Raw genomic sequence first — 20,190 nt, forward strand, 5'->3', positions numbered from 1 at the left:
AATCTTGCCTTTTCATGCTAATTGATTTTGGAAGCCCAAATCTTAGAGGGCCAAGGGTATCTTGACACTTTAGTGGAAGAACTATCTCCAAATCATAGGTTTCAAGAACTTCCATGGATCATCTATCATGGACTTGCTGTAAAACAATTCAGGCCTATCCTGTGCTGAGACATAAGAATGGAAGCTCCACCCTCTTCCTCTATCCCGTCCTGAACCATTGCTAGGACTTTTGTAGAAACGGTAATGTCTGCCTCTTCCTGAACTAGGATTACCACTACCTCTCCAACCTGAACCATTTCCAGAACGAAAGCTGCTGCCTTTTCCTGAACCAGAACTGGAGCTGTCTCCTCGTCTGAGACAAGGACTGGGGATACCACCACTCCTTGATGAATTGAAGGGAAAACTATAACTATAACCAGACACACCTGCATATCTGTTATAGGCCCCGGGAGTTCCTTGATGCCCAAGAAAGGGACTAGCCATTCCACCTGGGCTTCCCCAGGAATCAGAGCCATGAAGGACCATATTTGTTTCATATGTTTTCCGATCAGGAGAATAACTAGTTTGTAACTGATGAGCAGGAGAAGAAAACATGTAAGGGCTCCTTGTACCTGCTGAGTTGGAAGAAAGAAAAATTGAACGTTCTCACTTCTCAGATTTGGGCATACGTAATTTTTTACATACAACAGATGAGATTCAGATGAACCAATATTCCCTGCACAATATATTATTTAACCAATAGTTTTAAAGAACATTATGGATTATGGTTCATAAAACAAGGACAAATGATCATTTTTTCACACAGCGCAGGAAAAAGGTTCCTTATTTGGGTCAGGTACGAAACTTCCCTTCATGACCTACCCATTTCTGCCATGTGGAGTGATAGTGTGGCAGATTCAAACCATCCACCCAGGTAGGGGAACCTCCAAATAAGCCAGATTTTCCATCCTCCCATCCATGTCTGCTCTATACCTAACCTTGTATAGGGGTCCCCTAACAAATGTTAGTCATTGGATGTTTTAACCTTTTAACATTACCCACTTGATTCATGTAACCCATCTAGCAAATTCCTCCCTCTCCTGATATGCATCTTGGACAAAAAATCGCACAACATGGGACAATAATGAAATAGTTTCATCAATATGACCTAGAAAATTATTCAGTGACTTCAAGAACGCAAACACATGAAAGGACCATTACCCAATATTGGTCCCAGGTATCCATGGTCTTGGGAGGGTGGACAGGATATAAACCTAGCTTGCATTTTAGCACAAAGTGGCTACTCTGTGCTGTCAGACTTGAATCAATATTCTTGACTGTCAACATTTGTCAGCCTTAGGTGTTATTATTGCACCAATAAATGGCCCCCCAAAAGGTACAGTACCTAAAAAGACTTAAAAGGTTTCCTTCTATGTGGAGGGTAACATGACAAATTCAGACCATGCAACTTATAGGGAACCCTTTGTTAGCCAGGTGTCTCTTCCTCGTCCACATGAAACCAGAACCAATATATTGTTGAACGGTTAAAAGAACTAAGGTTAGACCAAAAAGGGCATGGATTGAAGTAGGTAGAAATAATTTAATGGGCCCACAATTAACAAAGGATATGGTACAGAACAGGATTGAATGGTGGAACGGGACTCATGTACCCAACTCCATATAGTTGGTACATGGTTTAGATGATGATGAGGTGAGAAAATAACTTGTCTCTTGTGCTTCCAATCATGTCTTATCTATACAGTATACCGACCTTATATTTTACATAAACCGCCATTACAGATAAATGAGTTATTTGGCACACAGGTGAAAAAAAAAATATAAACCAACATTAAATGAAATAAGGCAGTGGTCCAACATAACAAATGCCAAGTTGACCCTGGGCACTGGGAAAGCTAAAAAGAAAACTGAAAAGCCAAGCACTAGCCTGGTTTCATAGTGGCTATACTTTGGAAGTAATCAGCACCGCCTTGGACAATACTGTCGATGAATTTTGTTTGGGAAGTCGGTTACAATTTTGCAACTGTTTATACAGTCTTCTAATAATGGGGCAATTCCATGAATTCAATACAATAGCACAAAGTATGAAGGACAAGGAGAAAGCAGAGCTGGGGATTGATGAATACGTAAAAAAGTCATTGAATGATAAGAGGAAGATCAAAATGGAAATAGACATTAAACCGACGGATCAACAGATAACAAGGATAGCTGTGACAATAGAAGTCAATCACATTGGTATTGTTGACTGAGACTGAATTGTTATTGACTATGGAAGGCGGTTTCAATTTGCAACTTGTATTCCTTCATTGGGACTCCAAATTTGATAATAGAGCCTTAACTGTTGACTTTCTAAGCCCACCCCCACATTACCCACAAGGCCACAGCCACAATGTTCTGTATTGCCAAATAGTCTACCAAATGAAAACAAGAATTAAATAAAGGGAGATATTGTTACGAAGAGTATAGCACCAGAAAGATATGATGATACCCTAGCCACAGGAGAACCACTACTAATAGAAGGGAATACATCATCCTGTGGCATCTGCAAACTGCTCCTCCTCCTCTTGTTACCAGAGAAAGCTGACATAGGGTCTGTATAATAATCAAACCTTGGAACAGAAAGTGAGTTTTCCTTGGTTAGTGGGGTTGAATAAGGTTCAATTAACGGATTGGAAAGACATCCCTTTGTTGTAGAAATGTCAACGCTACAAAAAACTTCAATCTGAGCGGCCTCAAGACACATTGCTTTCAGTCTTTCACCTCTTTTCTCTGCTTCTTCCATCTTATATTGAGGTTAACAAAAGAAAGAAAAGGAAAGTCTGCAACAGGTCAGTTCTTCAAGATTCATCCATGCAAGCATAAATTAAAAACTTCTTTATATGTCCACAAGTAAATCAATTCTGAATGTAAACAAATTCACATACTTGATTTATTAATAAAGTGCGTCCTCCAAATTCCAGATTTTATAATTTATATAATTCAAGTCTCGCCCTTTTTCCTTCTTTCTTCCGCCCATTTTTTAAGGGTTATACATGGAATCAGGAAGGCTATAACATTTATTATGTTTTATAGTTCAAAACCTTTTAGCTTGGAGAGTTAAAACATCTCATTTGCAGCAGCTGATAAGAGTTTCTTCCTCCCAGAAGCATAACTCAAGTGTGTTTAATGTAAATTGCTCGTTTGAATTGTTATTTCATGGAGCAATGAAGAATTGGCACAAACCCATCATACCAGAGATAAAATTCTTATTTTTCTTTTCATGGTTTTCTGTCAAATTCAACACCCCAAAAAAATGAAAGGAAAAAAAAAAAGAATCACACCTAGGTTAACTAATGATTTGGGTTCAAAATTCAAATATACGAAGCGTAAACCACCCTGCGTCATTTTTTATCCAAAAAAAAAAAAAAAACACCCTGCTGCGTCATTCAACGCAACGTTAAGACACGGGAAAACAGCAGAAACAATTCTACGAACAATCCTTAACTAGAAAATAACACAAAAAACTTCAAAGGAGGAAAAAAGACATGTCCTACTAAAATTGCAAATAGAACAGATGCTTGAATTAGAGCAAATCAAAGGTTGGAAACTTGGAATATTTGAATTAGTTTTGCAGAAGTCTTTGGAAGGGGAGAGAAAGATTTACCTCTATTAGGTAATGTTTGGTGAGGAGAGTCACAACTGGGGAAGAGTGCACGGTGAAAATCACCGACTGACCATGCTTTCTGAGTTTTACAGTCTTCGATTTGAAGCCCCCAATGGTCACTTTCGTCCACGTCTACGAGAGGTAAATAGAAAAAAAAAAGCTTTGTTCTGTTTGGGAAGGCTGTTTCACAACACAGTTACCTGTCGCCCATGCTAACGTGTCGAAGCTGAAAAACAGCCAAAACTGTTTTGCAGATAAATAGGCCAAAACGCCAAGCACAAGCAATTGATACGTGTAAAGTATAGGATATGATAATGACAAGCGTTTGATACATTCGGAACCAAGAATAAAAATTTTACTCTTTCATTCATGGTGTCTCTTCTTTTGCAGATAAAATACATACAAACTGCACTCTCAGTTTGAGAAAGAGAAGGTAAATACATGAAAATTTCAATTGTAAATTCATAGAGATCCATCATTCTTCCATTAAGAAGATGCCCATCTGAAGTCTGAACAAATCCAAAATTAATTTGGACGGACCATCAGATTGGACTGGACTTAAGTCCATCGGTAATAAATTTATATTAAAATATCTGGTACATTGATATAAGATAAAAATATCAATTGACTGAGTTGGAGTTGAAACCAATATCCATTTATAATAAGTTTATATTAGATTGGATCAGATTAGATCAAATCCAATTCAATTGACACTCGTAGGGGGAGTAGATATATTAAATATATAATTAAGGAGCAGAATAAAAAACATAGGAACCTAAGTTGGGGCATGGTTATATGAACAAATTAGATGCCGAAATTTCATTTAGACGGTGTTCGGAGCTAATGCCGTTTCTTAAGAGGCAGCATAAACATACTGTTTTCTCAGGTTTTCTATTTGGTACTGTTGCTGTTACTGCCATAAAGTTATTTTTCAATGCCATGTCTGTACACCATTGCTAGTAACAGTAGAAAAATGGGAAAATACCAAAAAGAGTGTTTTCTTAGATCACACCTTTCCCAATTTTTAAGGCATGGTCTGAGAAAACGTTTGCTTTTTTTTTTTTGAAAAAACAGCAAATCAAACAGTAAAAATTTTCTCAAAAAATGGATTTCTGATGTGGTGCTAGTGTGGTGTCGTTCTGAGGAAATGGCATTGGTGCCAAATACCTAGGAGATGTTTGAAATTATGGCCATTTTTCTAAAAAACGGTGCCACGTTGGATCCACGTAGATGTTTCAACAAACACCCATATATGATTGTTTGGCTCACACGTTTTTTGAAACAACGCTTGAACCATGGGCATGCCTCATAAAATGGGATCCCACCAATGTATGAAATGTCAAATTTGGAGTTTCATGCATTGGTGAATTGTTGCCCCCAACAGTTGACTAATTGGCAATTACGTGTATCCTATGTGGTGCTTATCTGTCAGCACATGAAAAACAGTGATGAAAAATCACTTTACAAACAGCATAGTGTTGTTCATTGCCTACGTGGCAGAAACACTCCCAAATAAAATCAAAGTGTTTTTTTTTTTGTTGTGAAAAACGGATCTTGAAAGTATGAACATTTTTTCTTAAAAATCAATCCCAAAAAACACCGTACTTCCAAACACCATCCTAATTAGATTTCGCATTTGAACTCTTTTTTTAGAGAATTGTTGCTGAAACGTTCATACTCCTAAAATTGAACTCTTTTTATTTTTTGGGTCTATAGGGAAAAGATTAAACAATGTGCAGAACAGTGGCTTCTACCTTCTGGCTTTACTCGGTGGCCTCCGGGCAGACAGCTATAAGCTATGACTGATGAAAAATCTGGAGAGTTCAAATTGATCAGTCATTCTAAGGGCTGTCCTCTTCAGCCTCTCTGAATTACTGATCTGGAGCACCTCAAATCAGTCTCAATAGGAGTGCAACTCCGGTTTTCATACTATTTTAGACTCAAGCTCCAGACTGGGCCCATTTAAATTGTGACAAAGCTAAACTTGAGCCCAACCAAATTGCACCCTTACCAATCAATCAGCCCTAGATTTCCCTTTCTTTACGGTATGGAAATTTAATCGGGGCAAAATTGTGGATCTGACTATATTGAAAACTATATTTATTTATTTAAATAATAATTTAAAAATTAAAATTTGATAATATAATTTTAATAAAAATAATAAAAAATATTAAATTATTTATATGCTAATAAATTAAATATTTTAAATAATATTATTTTATTTATCATTTATCATAATTATCATTTCAAACATAAAGTATGATAAAAATTATAAGAAAATTAAGAAAATATTATATATTAAATAAAATAATCGATTCTGAATCTAGATTGATTCAAAATAGGTACGAACCGGAACCAATTAAATTATTAATTAGGACAAAACCATAGAAACCAAAACTATTATAATCGGTTTGGATCTATTAGTTAAACCCGGCCCATTGACAACCCTATTTTAAACCACTGTTTGGCTGGCCAAGAGAGAAAGATTTACAGGGTTATTCGATCAAACTCCACTATGGCTGTCTGACTCATGTTTGGGTATCTGAAATGAAATTTTGTTTAAGTCATTCCCATGGCTTTTGATCATGAGGAACAAAACCGGAACTAAAATAGTAAAATTATGTGATAAGAGATTTTACATGAAAAACGATAGAGGTGGAAGGAAGATGATGGATTCCAAATTTACACCTCCAATAGATACAAATATATGGAAAAGTACAAATATTAGTTGGCCTTGGCCATTTGCATCGAAATTTGTAAACAAAACCAGATAAATTTTTTTTTTTATATCAATAAAATAGTGCTTGTATAATATTTTAGAAAAAACAAATCTTGGATCAGCAGAGGCATGACGTTTTTAATTGGTGATCTCGGACTCGGAGTCTGAGCAATCTGGGTTGTCCCTTGCAAAAATCAAGAAACACACGTGCTTTATCCAAAATTTTTAGGGTTAAGTACTCTGATTGACAGTCCCCATAATCTATTGGTAGCCCTTATAAATGGCATCCTACCCGTGAATTTGACATCAATTCACGGTCAGGATTCATTGCTGAACAGTGGGGTTACAAAGTTGCGGGATTTGATTTTGTAATTTAACAAAAAAAAAAAAGAAGAATAGTAATGAAGGAAGGAATGTTCCAAGAAGTTCTCATTACCATTAGCAATATTACAGTAGACCTGTTTACACTCTTTCGTGTTTACACTCTTTCGGGTTCGGGTATGGGGTCGGTCATCTAAATTTTAGTAAAAACAATTACGTCCAAACACCTCATGAATAGATCTACATTACAGTGTCGGAATGGCTAATTCAACTTTGACACTTACAATGATCTTATACACTTAGGTTCAGTGTGAAAGGAGTATAAATACATATAAAATAATACAAAATAAAAGATTTTACATTCTACAAATTTGTACTTATACTCTTTCCAAAATGAAGTTTATGGAGTTATGGGGTGTTCAATAGTGTGAAATACATTGAACCCATTTGGTGTTGTTTTAAGAATGTGTCATGTTTTGAAGTCACCATCTATTAGATGGTTTTAATTTACAAATTATATCATCTATTTCTGTCCATGATAAGATCTCATGACATCTATTATGTTGGGTTTATGTCTCATATATAATAAATGATTGAAATCATATGATTATTTTTTGATTATATACCATTTATGCATTATAGGGGAATCGCAGCTGCCTGAGACAGAGTAGGGTGCACATGAGGCCCACTGACCATAACATGGGATCCATGAATCGACCACACTATGGCATTAGACACCCCCTTCATGTGGGTGGGTGTGGGAGTTGGGATGACAATGGCATGGGATTATGTTCTATTGTGGGGATAAAGATGGTTCAGCACATGGGAAATGTGGCGACCTATAAAGATCATGATCATTCAACCCTTATCTCAATTATATATAGGGTCGGAAACATAATCATGCCTCGCTATTCTGTTCTATTTAATGTCATATCTATTGTTAAATTACGATTGCTTAATTTATTTCTTTACCACTTTGACCCGTATCCTTTTTGGCAATCTACAAAGATGATGCATCCAAACTTCAAACAGCTGTACATGTTTTTCGGAGCACCCTCCATTAACACTAGATTTTTCTTCTTGCCCAAATGATACCTAAATTTAGTGAGATCTGGTTTTCTGCTGGTTTTAACTTTTAAGTTACCTTCATGGTCAGGTTCCAAAAACATTATTGTAATCTTGATTGTGTTTTTCCTCTCTTTTCCTTTTTTTTTTTCCTGATTTAAATTTTTGAGAAAATTGAACAGTTAAGAATAAAAACATATTTAAAGACCTCACCTAACAATTTAAGCTTTTATGTTTATAAGTTCTTTGATACAAATCAACTATGGAATGAGGTGCTACAAGCAAACTAAGTGTTTAGGAAGGGAATTCAAATTCCAATCACTTCATTAGCTCAATGAGGAGCAGTTTCATTGAATCCGGATTCAGTCGTTACAAAAACTTGTTCTCACACCATCGTTACAACACTTGTAGCTCTGCATAGGGAACATCTTCCCATGAATGAAAAAATATAAATACAGAGATATTCCAAATGCACAGCTTAAGTGTTATGAGGACTGAATCCAGTCTGAATTCCATTACCGGTCGCCTAATGAGTATAATATTATTAGAGGGCTTGAATTCAAAAGATAAAAAAAAGGTCTTTTCCGTTTGGTACTGTGTAAACCAAAAATCCTAAAAGACGAGCATGCAGAAAGATAAAAAAAAGCCAAAAATTAAGATGCTTCAACAACTGACTTGTTAGATATAGGCTTTGTGGTCGATCCACACTCCCCCAACCCTAAGGCTGTGCTTGGTTTTATAGAAAATAAGAATTTCCCTCAACTATCTGTTTATCTCTCATAAGGGATCTTTATTTATTTGGTTCATAATGTAAATTTGTCTTGAAATTTCAGATTTTTGGATGAATTTTTTGTTATTTTGTCACTACTTTTGTAATTATATAGTATTTTTTACTTATATATAATTGATTTTATATTATTTAAATAATTTTCTAAATTTCAGGTGAAATATAGTCCAAAAAGCCCAAAATTTTGGACAAAATTATGACTATTTTAGCCAAAATAAATCTGCCCATATATTTCATATGTCGTTCAAAATCGAAAATTGACATTTAAATTAAACCCTGATTTGTATCTCATATGAAAACCAGTTAGTGAGCTGTTAGGTATGAATTTATTTGCAATCTATTCCTTATTGCAATATGATTGTATTGGTTTTTTTCATGAATGTTCATTAGGGATCTGAACCCTAAACTTTTCTTTCTTTCTTTTTTTTTTGGTAGGCTGAACCCCAAACTTCACCAAATACTGACTATATATTTATACAATACAAGATAAAAAAACCCAGAGAAAAAATCCCAACTCCCAAGCCTTTTAACATTATATATTCTCATAGTAGTAAATAATTGTGTTTAACATTTTCTTTAGGAAACTGAAAGAAAACCCTTTTTACATGGCAACAAGCGCAGCTTTAGGAAATTGAATCATAAATTAATGAAATTTGGCTCTATAAATATTAAAAAATAATATTTTTTTTGTTCATGACTAATAAATTAATAGACTATTATAAAACTTCAAAGTTTTATATTATTATTTATTTATAACTGCCATGATGTGAGAACTTCCTTTTTCTACTTGTTTACTAGTAATAATTAATTAATGTAAATTAAAAAAAAAAAGGTTGGTACAAACTTCACTGGTTTCTGTTGGGGAAGGACTAAGGAGTTGTGACGGCTGAAATGTGACAAACTTTTCTCTAGAGAGGCATCATAATTTTGGTTCAATTGGACATATTCAGACCAACCCATCTCTCTCTCTTATATTAATTTAAATAGAAGAACAAATAGAAGGGAGCCCATAGTTAAATAATAATAGGGTCCTAATTAATTATGGAAGGAATCTTGCTAGGACAATGGCTTCACGTGAGTGGCTGTTGGGAAAGAGAAGAGCTGTTGTCTTTCATCTATTTTCTAAGAAGAAAGGATGTGTTTTCCCATATTATTAAGGGTTAAACACCAGTTAAGCACCAATTAGATTAATTCCTCAGATGTATTAAAAATATATGTGTGACTGCACACCCATATGTTGTATTGTTTATATAGTAAAAACAATTTTAATCAAGTGGGAGAATCAGGTTCCATCAAATCCTTGGACTTATTCCTAACTCCCCCCATCTTTCCAGTATTGCAGCATCTTCTCTTACAGCTCTGGGCTTGTTTTGTTCGTGATCAGATCCTCTTTGGTAGCCACAACCAACTGTATTTTTATAAGAAAATTAAAAAGACTTCAGATGGGCATCTTTCTAGTGGAAGAATGATAGATCTCTATGAATTTTAAAATTGAAAATTTCATGTGTTTACTCTCTCTCTCTCTAGGATCCAAGTTAATGATTGGGCCTTTGAGAGTTTCTAAGGTTGGTAAAATAATAAAATAGGAGAACCATGTCATTCAGAGAATATGGGTTTATAATTCTACTTCTACTTGTACCAGTGTTTACATGTGGCGCTTATAATGTAACCGCCGAGAAAAGGATGCAAATACAAGTTCCAATCATCCTATGGGGTCAGCTACTTGAATCCTATTTCGCCATTCTGCTTTATTCAGTGCCATATACATCATTAAGTTATGAACATATAAATCATTTCTTATTATTTCCTCAACCTTAATTCATCCCCTTCTCATAAAACAACTTAGACTCAAATTTGCTGATGCTGAAGATACGTTTGTCACATGGGTTGCCTGATCAGAACAACCCTGAACAGAATAAGGGAGCACTTTTGATGCTAAATTACTATTATAGTATTAATAATTGATGCACATGGTAGAGGGAGGGGGGGGGGGGGGAATAGAATATGGCATCAGAAATATTTGGATGGAGTTCATAGAACAGATAGTAAGAGTTAATTTGCTTTACTCATTAGATTCTAGCTAATTTATTTCTCTGTAAAAATGGGTGCCAAAAGTTAAAAAAAAAAAGATTTTCCACCCCTTCTAATTGGTTCTGATGTAAATAACCCAACAAGAAAAGACAGTTTCATTCTACAAAGGGATAAAAATATAGTTCAAACATTTAAACCTAAAAAAAGATTTCTAATAATGGAGATAAAGTAGAGAACTAGGAACAGGGTGGATCAGTGCATATCAACTCAATAAAGCAGATGAAAGGGACTATATCTGCATTTGTATTCTTCATTTCTGTTGTCTTGGTGCATGCATGTGTTTGCTCATTTTCTTTATATTAAAATAAAGGATTAGTCCATAACACATCAATTAGACATCTCCTCTCCCTTTCCAATTCAATAATTGATTTTTAGAGGAAATTATTGACCTCATGAGCTTGTTCAGAGGGTCTCTAAAGTTTACCCTTCTTGTCATTGTTGATTTTTGCAGGTTTGGCATTATTTGATCCATCCCCAGTTGGGCATGGACATGTCCCAATGACCTTTGACACTCTAGACCAGCTCTGATTCTGCAATCCATTCTCACATTATCATGTAATTGGTAAGCTGCCGACTAGCTAAGCACATCTGTTTCCTGTTTCTAAACAGTAATGCTCTGTTTGGTTGCAGTGCAATTTTATTTGCATTATTATAAATGTATAAGAGCACAAATGAAAAAAGTGCAAGTTTTTGTTTAATTTTGTTTTAGATTTTATTTTATTCTATTTTGTCTTAATTTACTTTATTTGTATTTCAATCAAACAAAAAAATTAAAACGAAACAGAAATAGGTCAGAATTTACACTCAAATCATTTGCACTGCCATGATTTAGAATCAGTACAAATTTATTTGCATTGCAATCAAACACAGCCTAAAGAGCAATAAAATGTCAGCCTAAAGAGCAATAAAATGTCAGTACAAATCATTTGCACTGCCATGATTTAGAATCAGTACAAAATTCATCCTTCCATCTCCAAGTTTGATAGATTTGCTCAAGAACAAGTGGGGTCTTGAGTTTGGAGGTTTTGTATGGACGGACATTGTAAACCAGCAGTTGAGGATTTCTTTTTTGGTATTTTAGTGATACGTCCGAATCCCCCTTAAGGGCCATTTTTATAAAACAGCACCACTCTAATAACTCCTTCCCCAAAGTCAGTGGTTACCGAAATTGAATCCGTGTCTCTACTAGAACAAACCAGCTAATGCACCAATTGAATCACTCCTCAATAGGCAGCAGTTGAGGATTAAATCATTCCAAATTGCTTAGTATAATTTTAAGAATTGGTGACACGGATACTTAGGGGGTGTTCATTTTTGGGATTTTGGGAGGGGGAAAAGTTGGTCAATAGAATTTTAGTTTCCACTGACCAAGAATCCCTTCATCATTTTTCAGATTTATGTGGGGAATAGTGAAATCTTATTTTCATGTGTATCATTCATTCCTAGGTGGATGAATAACTTTCTCACCTATGGAAAAGTTGCTAATACTTGAATGGGACAAAAATACCCCTTTTAATAATAATTTTTTATGACTAAAATGGTTATTACCTTATTTACCTAAGAAATAAAAGAACATGATTAAACACACTTATCCGATTAAATACTTCCCAAAAAAATCTTAACCAAATAATTATATTTATTCAGATAAATAACTTACTAAAAAGGGAACGACGCCTTAATTTAATTTTGTAAAAGGTGTTTAAGCCTGAGTTCAAACCATATACAAAAGTTTGACAAAAGTTTTAAATGATTTCAATTTGATAAACCCTTATCCTTTATTTGAATTTTGAACCTTCAACTCACAGGGTAAAATAATCTCACACTAAAGAAAAATTGGAATCTAAACCTAAACTCAGGTAAATTGTTGCATATGTCATGAGATTGGATCAAGCCTACAGGCATTATTGATGAGGGAAGTACTTAAATGCTTATATTTAGAATCGTTCGTATTTATTGGTTCCTTTATCTATAATTCCATTGAGGATTTATTGATAGGAAGCTTATTAAAGAGAAGAGAGAACGGGGGTGGGTGGGGTGAGGGACTGAGCGTCAAAGTAGGGCCAGTGCTGACCACGTGGCAGACAGCATCGTCAAACGTCCCACATGGGTCCCACTCTGGCAATCACGTTGGCCCATCACATGGCTTCATGGGTACTTTGGTCTTTGCATAATTAATTAATCCTATTAATGATCAGACCCATTTTTTAATTTAAATTACACTGAACCCCATTCTAAATTCTTCCACTTAAATAAAGGCCACTGAGGAAAGAATATTTCAAGTGAGGAAGAAGTCGGCTACACGTCGGCGTCGTCGGCTCCGGTAATCTTTACGGTATCCTAGGTTTTGATGACTTCATCCACGGCACACCAGTCGAGGCCATCTTCTTACTCACTCATACACAGGTAAATCTTAGTTGTGCGCGTTTTTGGTTTTTTCTTATTTTCTATTTCTCTTTCATCCCGAATTACTAAAATATCCCTACTCCTCCATCAGAATCATCAACCCAACCCCAAAAGTGACCTTGCATTCTACACTGAGGGCACATTCGTAACTGCGTTCTTCACACATGGCACACTATTTGCGTCATCTCGATTAACTGCCGCCCCAATCGCACGTGCCAGATGACTAACTGACCGACCCGCATCTTTTATCTTCCCGTGACGACTGAACCGGCTGCTCCCCAACAGAAAGGACCGCTCGGCCCGGTTATCGTGGACTAGGCCCAAAGATCACTGTTGATTAATAAGAAGGGTTGATACTTAAGTATATATCCGGATTTCATGTGATTAGTACAGATCTAATCGGATCCAACGGAATTTGGACTTTTTTATATAGAAATGATCAAACTAGAATCGTCAAGATCCATATATTGTTCAGATCGAATCCGAATCATACTCCGATGCACTGACCACTCTAACCCGAATCGTACTCCATTTCCCAATTGCCTCGGCTGATCATGGGTGCCGACAACATCGTGCGTAACATAACGGTGATTTATTTATTTATTTATTTTTTTAACCTTCTCCTGCCAAACTTTGGTGGCAGCGCACCATCTCCAAGACGATGGTGTGAAACCTGAATCCTATTCCTTATTTCCCTGTGACATGGGCTGAGATAGCATTCATGGGCCGACTTGGACGGTAGAGACTTCCTCTGATTTTCAACAGCGAATAATCCCTGACCGTCAGATTGATGAAGAAAAGTCCCAAGATTGCGTGTTCAAAATTCCGTGTTGTTTTATTTGGTGGGGCCTTGGGCCTCACCATTCATTATACAACTCTAATGAATCATGGGCGGTGGGCCAGGCTTAAGTTTGTAATTCTAATGAATATGCAATGACGGAAAAGTCAGTGGGAGATGTTTAATATTACCAAACAGCCATTGTATGGTGTATACATACAGTAATAGTTCCACTACGTAAAAGAATCAAAACCACCGTCAATCCGCCATGAAAGTCACCGAGTGGCCGTTGCTGCTTCGCGAATCGCAAATTCTTCCATTTTCTTATGAGATTTGCAGGTTTTCAACACAGCTCCCAATATAAACACACAAGGCTTTAGAGCCATGTCAGCCGCCTTCAATTCTCTGAACCTGCCAACACCCACTTTTTCAGAGATAATTTTAATGGCGGATATGAGATGGGTCAACCAAACACTAAACTAATACTTCTTACAGCTACCGACCTCTCTCTCTCTCTCTCTCTGCTCTGTTCTTTATAAGTTTACAACCAATTCCAATGGTGGTCTCCACAAGATTCTCCACCAATCTCATTCTCAGGCCTCAGCAGCCTACCATGGACGAAGAAACCCTTTTCCCCTCGGACACCGATCTCGACCTCAGCTTCAACAGTTGCGCTTCTAACACCTCCACTGACCGCACCTTCACCTCTTCGAGCGCTCGCAGCAGTCTCACTCTCAGTTTCAAAGACTCCCGCCTTTCGTCCTCCGCTGGAACAGGGCGACCCCACCGGAAGTCCGACCCACATTGGACGGCAATCAAAGCCGCCACCAACCTATCCTCCGATGGCTCCTTACACCTTCGCCACCTCAAGCTCATCCGCCACATCGGCAGCGGGAATCTCGGACGTGTATTTCTCTGCCGTCTCAAAGATTATGACGGCGCCAACTTCGCTCTCAAGGTCGTCGACAAAGACGTTCTTACCGCTAAGAAGCTCTCTCACGTGCAGATGGAGGCCCAAGTCCTTTCCATGGTCGACCACCCTTTCCTCCCGACGTTGTATGCCCATCTAGAGGTGTCACATTATTCTTGTCTGTTGATTGATTACTGCCCAGGTGGTGACCTCCACTCGCTCCTCCGTAAGCAGCCGGAAAATCGCTTCCGGGTGGAAGCCGTTCGGTTTTTCGCGGCGGAGGTTTTGGTGGCTCTGGAATATCTGCACGCGATTGGGGTGGTTTACCGGGATCTAAAACCAGAAAACGTTTTGATTAGGGATGATGGCCATATAATGTTGTCGGACTTTGACTTGTGCTTCAAGGCCGATGTGGTCCCCACTCTCGAGAAACGCTTTGAACCCACCGTGGTGCAGTCAACGAAAATCCAGCCTAGCTGTTTGGGAACGGTATCCCGACGATATGAAATGACGGAGACGGCTGAGTTCGTGGCGGAGCCGACGGCCGCGTTCTCGAAGTCGTGCGTCGGCACCCACGAGTACCTGGCGCCGGAGCTCGTGAGCGGCAACGGGCATGGTAACGGAGTCGACTGGTGGGCGTTTGGGGTGTTCCTTTTCGAGCTGTTGTACGGGCATACGCCGTTTAGGGGAGGGACGAAGGAGACGACGCTACGCAATATAGTGTCGAGCAAGCCACTTAAGTTTCCGGAGTGGGACGTGAAGGAGGAGGAGGGAATGGCGGAGGTAAGGGATCTGATACAGAGACTGTTGGTGAAGGACTCGAGGAGGAGGCTAGGATGCACCAAGGGTGCGACGGAAATAAAGCAGCACCCGTTTTTCCAGGGGATTAAGTGGCCGTTGATACGGACCTGCAGACCGCCGGAAGAAGTTCGTGGGCTGCTTGTGAGGAAGGCAACTACCCATGTTAACAGAATTTCTTTGAGGAGACGACGAACGCGGTGGACTTGGAAGTACCTCAGTCATTTCATTTTCACTACGTCAACAAAAAACGGGTCTAAGTCCAAAAAATGGATCTGATTTTTTCTTTTTCCTTTTTCCTCTTCATTTATTTAGTTTCTGTATCGTCATCCCTCGTAGAAGTGAAAAGGAAAAATGAGAGTAGAAATTAAGGAGTTTATTTATTTTTTTGTAGGGATCAGATGTATATGGTGTAATTATAAAAAGAGAAGAGATGGAAATTATGTCCCGGGTCGGGTCATAAAAAAATCCAGATAGTTATATCAGTCCATGTGTGTCACGTTGGCTGAGAGAGATCATCAGATCATCCGAGATTGTCAACCAGCGTTAAGAACGCGTTGCATTCCTCGGCTTCTCTAAAATCCAAAGGGCATCATCGAGGCGCCTTTTACCGAACAAAGACCCATTGGTTAGAGAGCTCCCTCCATTACTTTTATTATTAAATATAATAAATATTTTTTGATGGATTTGGGATTGCAATTTGACCCGTTCCCTGAACGGCTCTATTAGTAAAAATTTATGAGGCCGGAAATACATGATAGCGGAAAGCTTTGACGAATCACCGATGTGAATTCTGGTTATTGATTGGTTGTAAGTTTTTTTAAGGTCCGTTTGTTATATAGTTGGAATTGGAATGGGAATGATTTATTCTTATAATTTGTTTAGTTTAGATAAGAATGGGAATGAGAATTGGAATAAATAAGAATGAGATTTCATTGTAAAGGATGGATAAAAAATGACCATTCTTTCATGGAAAAATGTCATTCCAGCAGAAACGAGAATGAGATTCTGATTCTGCTCAATCAAACATTTGGAAATGGAATAGTCCATTCCTATTCCAATTTCAAACCCTTATTCCCATGAACCAAAGGGAGCCTAAATATCATAATCCTTGGGAGTAGCTTTTTTACTAGTGATCAGGTTTCGGGTGGGTTTCAAGGAACCAAAAACTCAGATGACCAGAAACAAGGCAGGGGTGATATTTGTTCACCTTGCCTCAATATATAGGAATGACTGGGGTGGGCGGGGAAAATTTGTAAATCCCCATTTCCTTCAAGAACAGTGATGGGTTGAGATTTCTAGCCCCATTGGGTAATGTGGCTACATGCGGAGTTCCAGCCCTAAGGCTGCATTTGGAAACGATGCAAATGGAATGTAAATCCTGGTTCGGGGTAAATTTGTACTCTGGTTCACTTTTGTCTATGTTTGGCAACATTATATTTATGCATTGACAAATGACAGATCAACGCTTATTTACATTGATAATAAGATGTAAAAACACATCAATAAAAAATAAGTAAATTTGCATTCAAGTGGGCTTTTGATGAAAAAAAAAAAAACATATGTTTTATTGAAATTCATGTTTGCATCCATAACAACTTAGTCTGTTTGGTAAGAAAGTAAATTTGTTAGTGCAAAACTAACCTAACTTTACTATTTATATGAACCATTTTACACTCTACACTCTACATATTTGGTAAGAAGCTAAAATTCTCTACTACAAGCTTACAATAGGTATTCCATTGCAAAGTTGCAATATATAGACAAATTTCCATCGAATTTACTGCAAACAGAAACTTTGCAAAAACTCTGCAAGCACAGGCATCCAAATTGCACATTGTGAGCATCTCCCTATAATTCTAGGTTTCAACTATGATATGGAAAAAATGGAATCAATCTATCATAAATATGGTAACTATTCAAGTAGATTTTCCCATAATTCTAACATACTTGTAGAGGAGATATTTCCAATATCAGGTGGATGCCAAGTGTCTTAGGGGGTGCAATTTGGGTGGGGACAACCCTGAGTCTATATTTATCCGGCCCAAAATTTTGCATGGGCTAAGCTTGAATTTTTGGTACTCGACCTGGACTTGGGCCGAAGACTTCAGGATTTTTTATTTTTTTGGATTGGGTCTGGACCTAGCCCTTAGATCGCCCAAACCCAGTCCAGCTATACACATTGATATATGCTATGTATACACATATATTTGCATATATATAAAGCATATTTACATAGGTAATTTTATAATGGATTTATTGACCAACCTAAGTCAGACCTAAGCTTGGACCTTAAGCAGGCTGGGCCTGGGTTGATCATAAACCCGGCCCAGCCCGCCTAACTTGCCCACCTAATGTGTCCAAACTTTTTTTGCTTGAGAGGATCTTCAGACAACTTAAACCATATATAAGACGTCCCCATCGTCATCCAAGGTATCCATTTGGTTGAACTTGATTTTTAACCCGATCCAATAACGCAATTCGGATTTTATAAGTATAATTTGATTAAAAACACGGATCAACACTAACCCAATACCATAAAAAATTAAATATATAATCCTCACATCTAAAAGCCGGATTAATAATATAATTTTATTAATTTGAAATAATATATTCTTTTGTTTAAGTGGTTAAGAGAAGTGATTTATTTAATTTAAAAACCCAATGATAAGATCCGATTATCAAATTTGGATGTTGTGCACACACCGATTTTATCCGGCCCGTTTGCCGCTCCAAGATCGAATTTCCATATTCGAAAACCGGAAGCCCGAGAAGGTGACCCATTCTCGTTTCTTTAGCTGGAGCTTTGGACTATTGCTAGATCTCCCATTCTCCCTCTCCGTCCACTTGGTGAGTCTGCAACAGTTAAGAAGCCAACGAAAGAGGCGGGTGGAGCACAAAGCCGCAAACATCATATGTGATGGAGGAAGATTTGGCCCGACCCTTTGGTCATGCAATACGTGGAAGCAACTAAGAGTGATCTGGCAGAAGAACTAGCTCGGCACGGCAGCGGGCCCATAACCCGAGCTCTGAGAAAGGGAGTTTCGAGCTCCCCCAAGAAAGGAACCAATGACCTGAGCTCCCCAAGGAAGAACCCGAGCTATCCCTTGGAGGTCCTGAGTCTTACAAGGAGCGCAAAGAGCAAAAACCCGAGCTGACCCACCCCGGGGCAGTTAGGGCCACACTTCTATCCGAACTCAAGACTTCACCTTGCACACCACTTCGGCTCCAAGTCGCCTAATTGAACAACCATACCGGACACCTAGGAAGCCCGTACACGGAGGCGGCACGCCTGACTGATTAGAGGTCCGACACATGACAGCCGCCCTCCAACGGCCACCTGCCACCGCCATCTCAGACGTAGCAGAGACGGCCCTGACAAGGACAGTGGCGGTTATGACACCCGAACTGGCAACTGACAGTGGCGATTATGACGCCTGAACTGGCAACTGGCAAAGGCTATGACACCCGAACTGGTAACTAGCAGAGGTTATGACACCCAAACTAGTGTCTGGCAGAAATGATGACACCCAATCTGGCGGAGGTGATGATGCCCGATCTGGCAGAGGTATGGGAGTGAGTGTACAACGTAATTATAAAAGGCCCCCATCTCCCAAAGAAGGGGGTATGTGATATTTTGTGCTTTTTGGTCTTGAAATCTCTCATTTTCCCTTGCCTTCTCTAAAACACTAACTTGAGCTTCAGAGTGTTCCAATCGGGTTCCTCCCTAGAAGTCTCCAATTTCTCCCTTGTTTCAGGCATCTTTGGCTCTGTCAAAGGCAAGGTGACGGCAGTTAGGACCAACCGGATTGCGCACCATCGAAGGCGAGCCCTCCAACCCAGATGACAGGAGAAAGAAAGACCCACCTCGGAGGACGAAGCCAAACCAGTCGTTCCGAGCTCCCTTAGCAGGTCGGACAGACTACACGCCCTTAAACGCGAAGCGGGCCGAGATCTTAATGATGATCAAAGGCGCCCTGTATGTGAAGTGGCCACCTCATCTGAAGGGAAACCTGAATGAGAGGAATAAAAACTTGTATTGCAGTTTCCATAGAGACCACGGTCATAGCACCGAACATTGTAATAATCTCCGCGACGAGATCGAAGAACTTATCCGTCGCAGGTACTTGAGAAATTTTGTACAGCATAATAATAATAATAGTAATAAAACAGGTCAGCAAGGAGAGAACAACAGAGATGCTCCCGAGTGTAGCAGCTAACCAGCTGAACCACAAAAGTATCCCCCGGAAGAAAGACCAGTTCGGGGAACAATCCACGTGATCGTTGGAGGATTGATCGTAGCAGGATGCACCTTGGCAGCAGCTCGGGCATAAACCTGGGAGGCCGCCAGAGAAGAACAAAATCCCCCAAAGCGGCCTAGGACAGAAGACCCCATATTCTTCACCGAAGACGATGCGCGCAAGGTCCACTACCCCCACGATGATGCACTTGTCATAAAGTTAAAGATCAATGACTTCGAAGTCCGGTGCATACTCGTTGACTCCGGCAATTCAGCAAACATCCTTTTTAAAGCAGCCTTTGACAAACTCCAGTTCTGAGAGAGTGACTTGAAGCTCGCGAACACCCTGCTGGTCGGCTTCATCAGAGAAGAAGTCAGACCCTTGGGAAACGTCATAGTACTTGTGGAAGTCGACACGTGGCCCAACACGGTAGGACT

The 20,190-nt window shown here is 38.6% G+C and overlaps 1 protein-coding gene across 1 annotated transcript; it reads left to right on the forward strand.

Moving 5' to 3' along the window:
- Window positions 1-13,962: 13,962 nt before the first annotated feature.
- On the forward strand, window positions 13,963-16,211 carry LOC148850681 (serine/threonine-protein kinase WAG1-like). The gene has a single exon (XM_088943331.1). It carries the CDS (start codon window positions 14,361-14,363, stop codon window positions 15,789-15,791), a length of 1,431 nt encoding a protein of 476 aa, XP_088799457.1. The 5' UTR covers window positions 13,963-14,360; the 3' UTR covers window positions 15,792-16,211.
- Window positions 16,212-20,190: the final 3,979 nt, after the last annotated feature.

This window comes from Nelumbo lutea, chromosome 5 (genome assembly GCF_056320005.1).
Source record: "Nelumbo lutea isolate HS-2025 chromosome 5, American lotus-T2T, whole genome shotgun sequence".
NCBI classification, from domain to species: Eukaryota; Viridiplantae; Streptophyta; class Magnoliopsida; order Proteales; family Nelumbonaceae; genus Nelumbo; species Nelumbo lutea.

What these genes read in the sequence shown, in the direction of transcription:
- LOC148850681 (XM_088943331.1), top strand. Translation starts at nt 14,361, where the DNA reads ATGGTGGTCTCCACAAGATTCTCCACCAATCTCATTCTCAGGCCTCAG.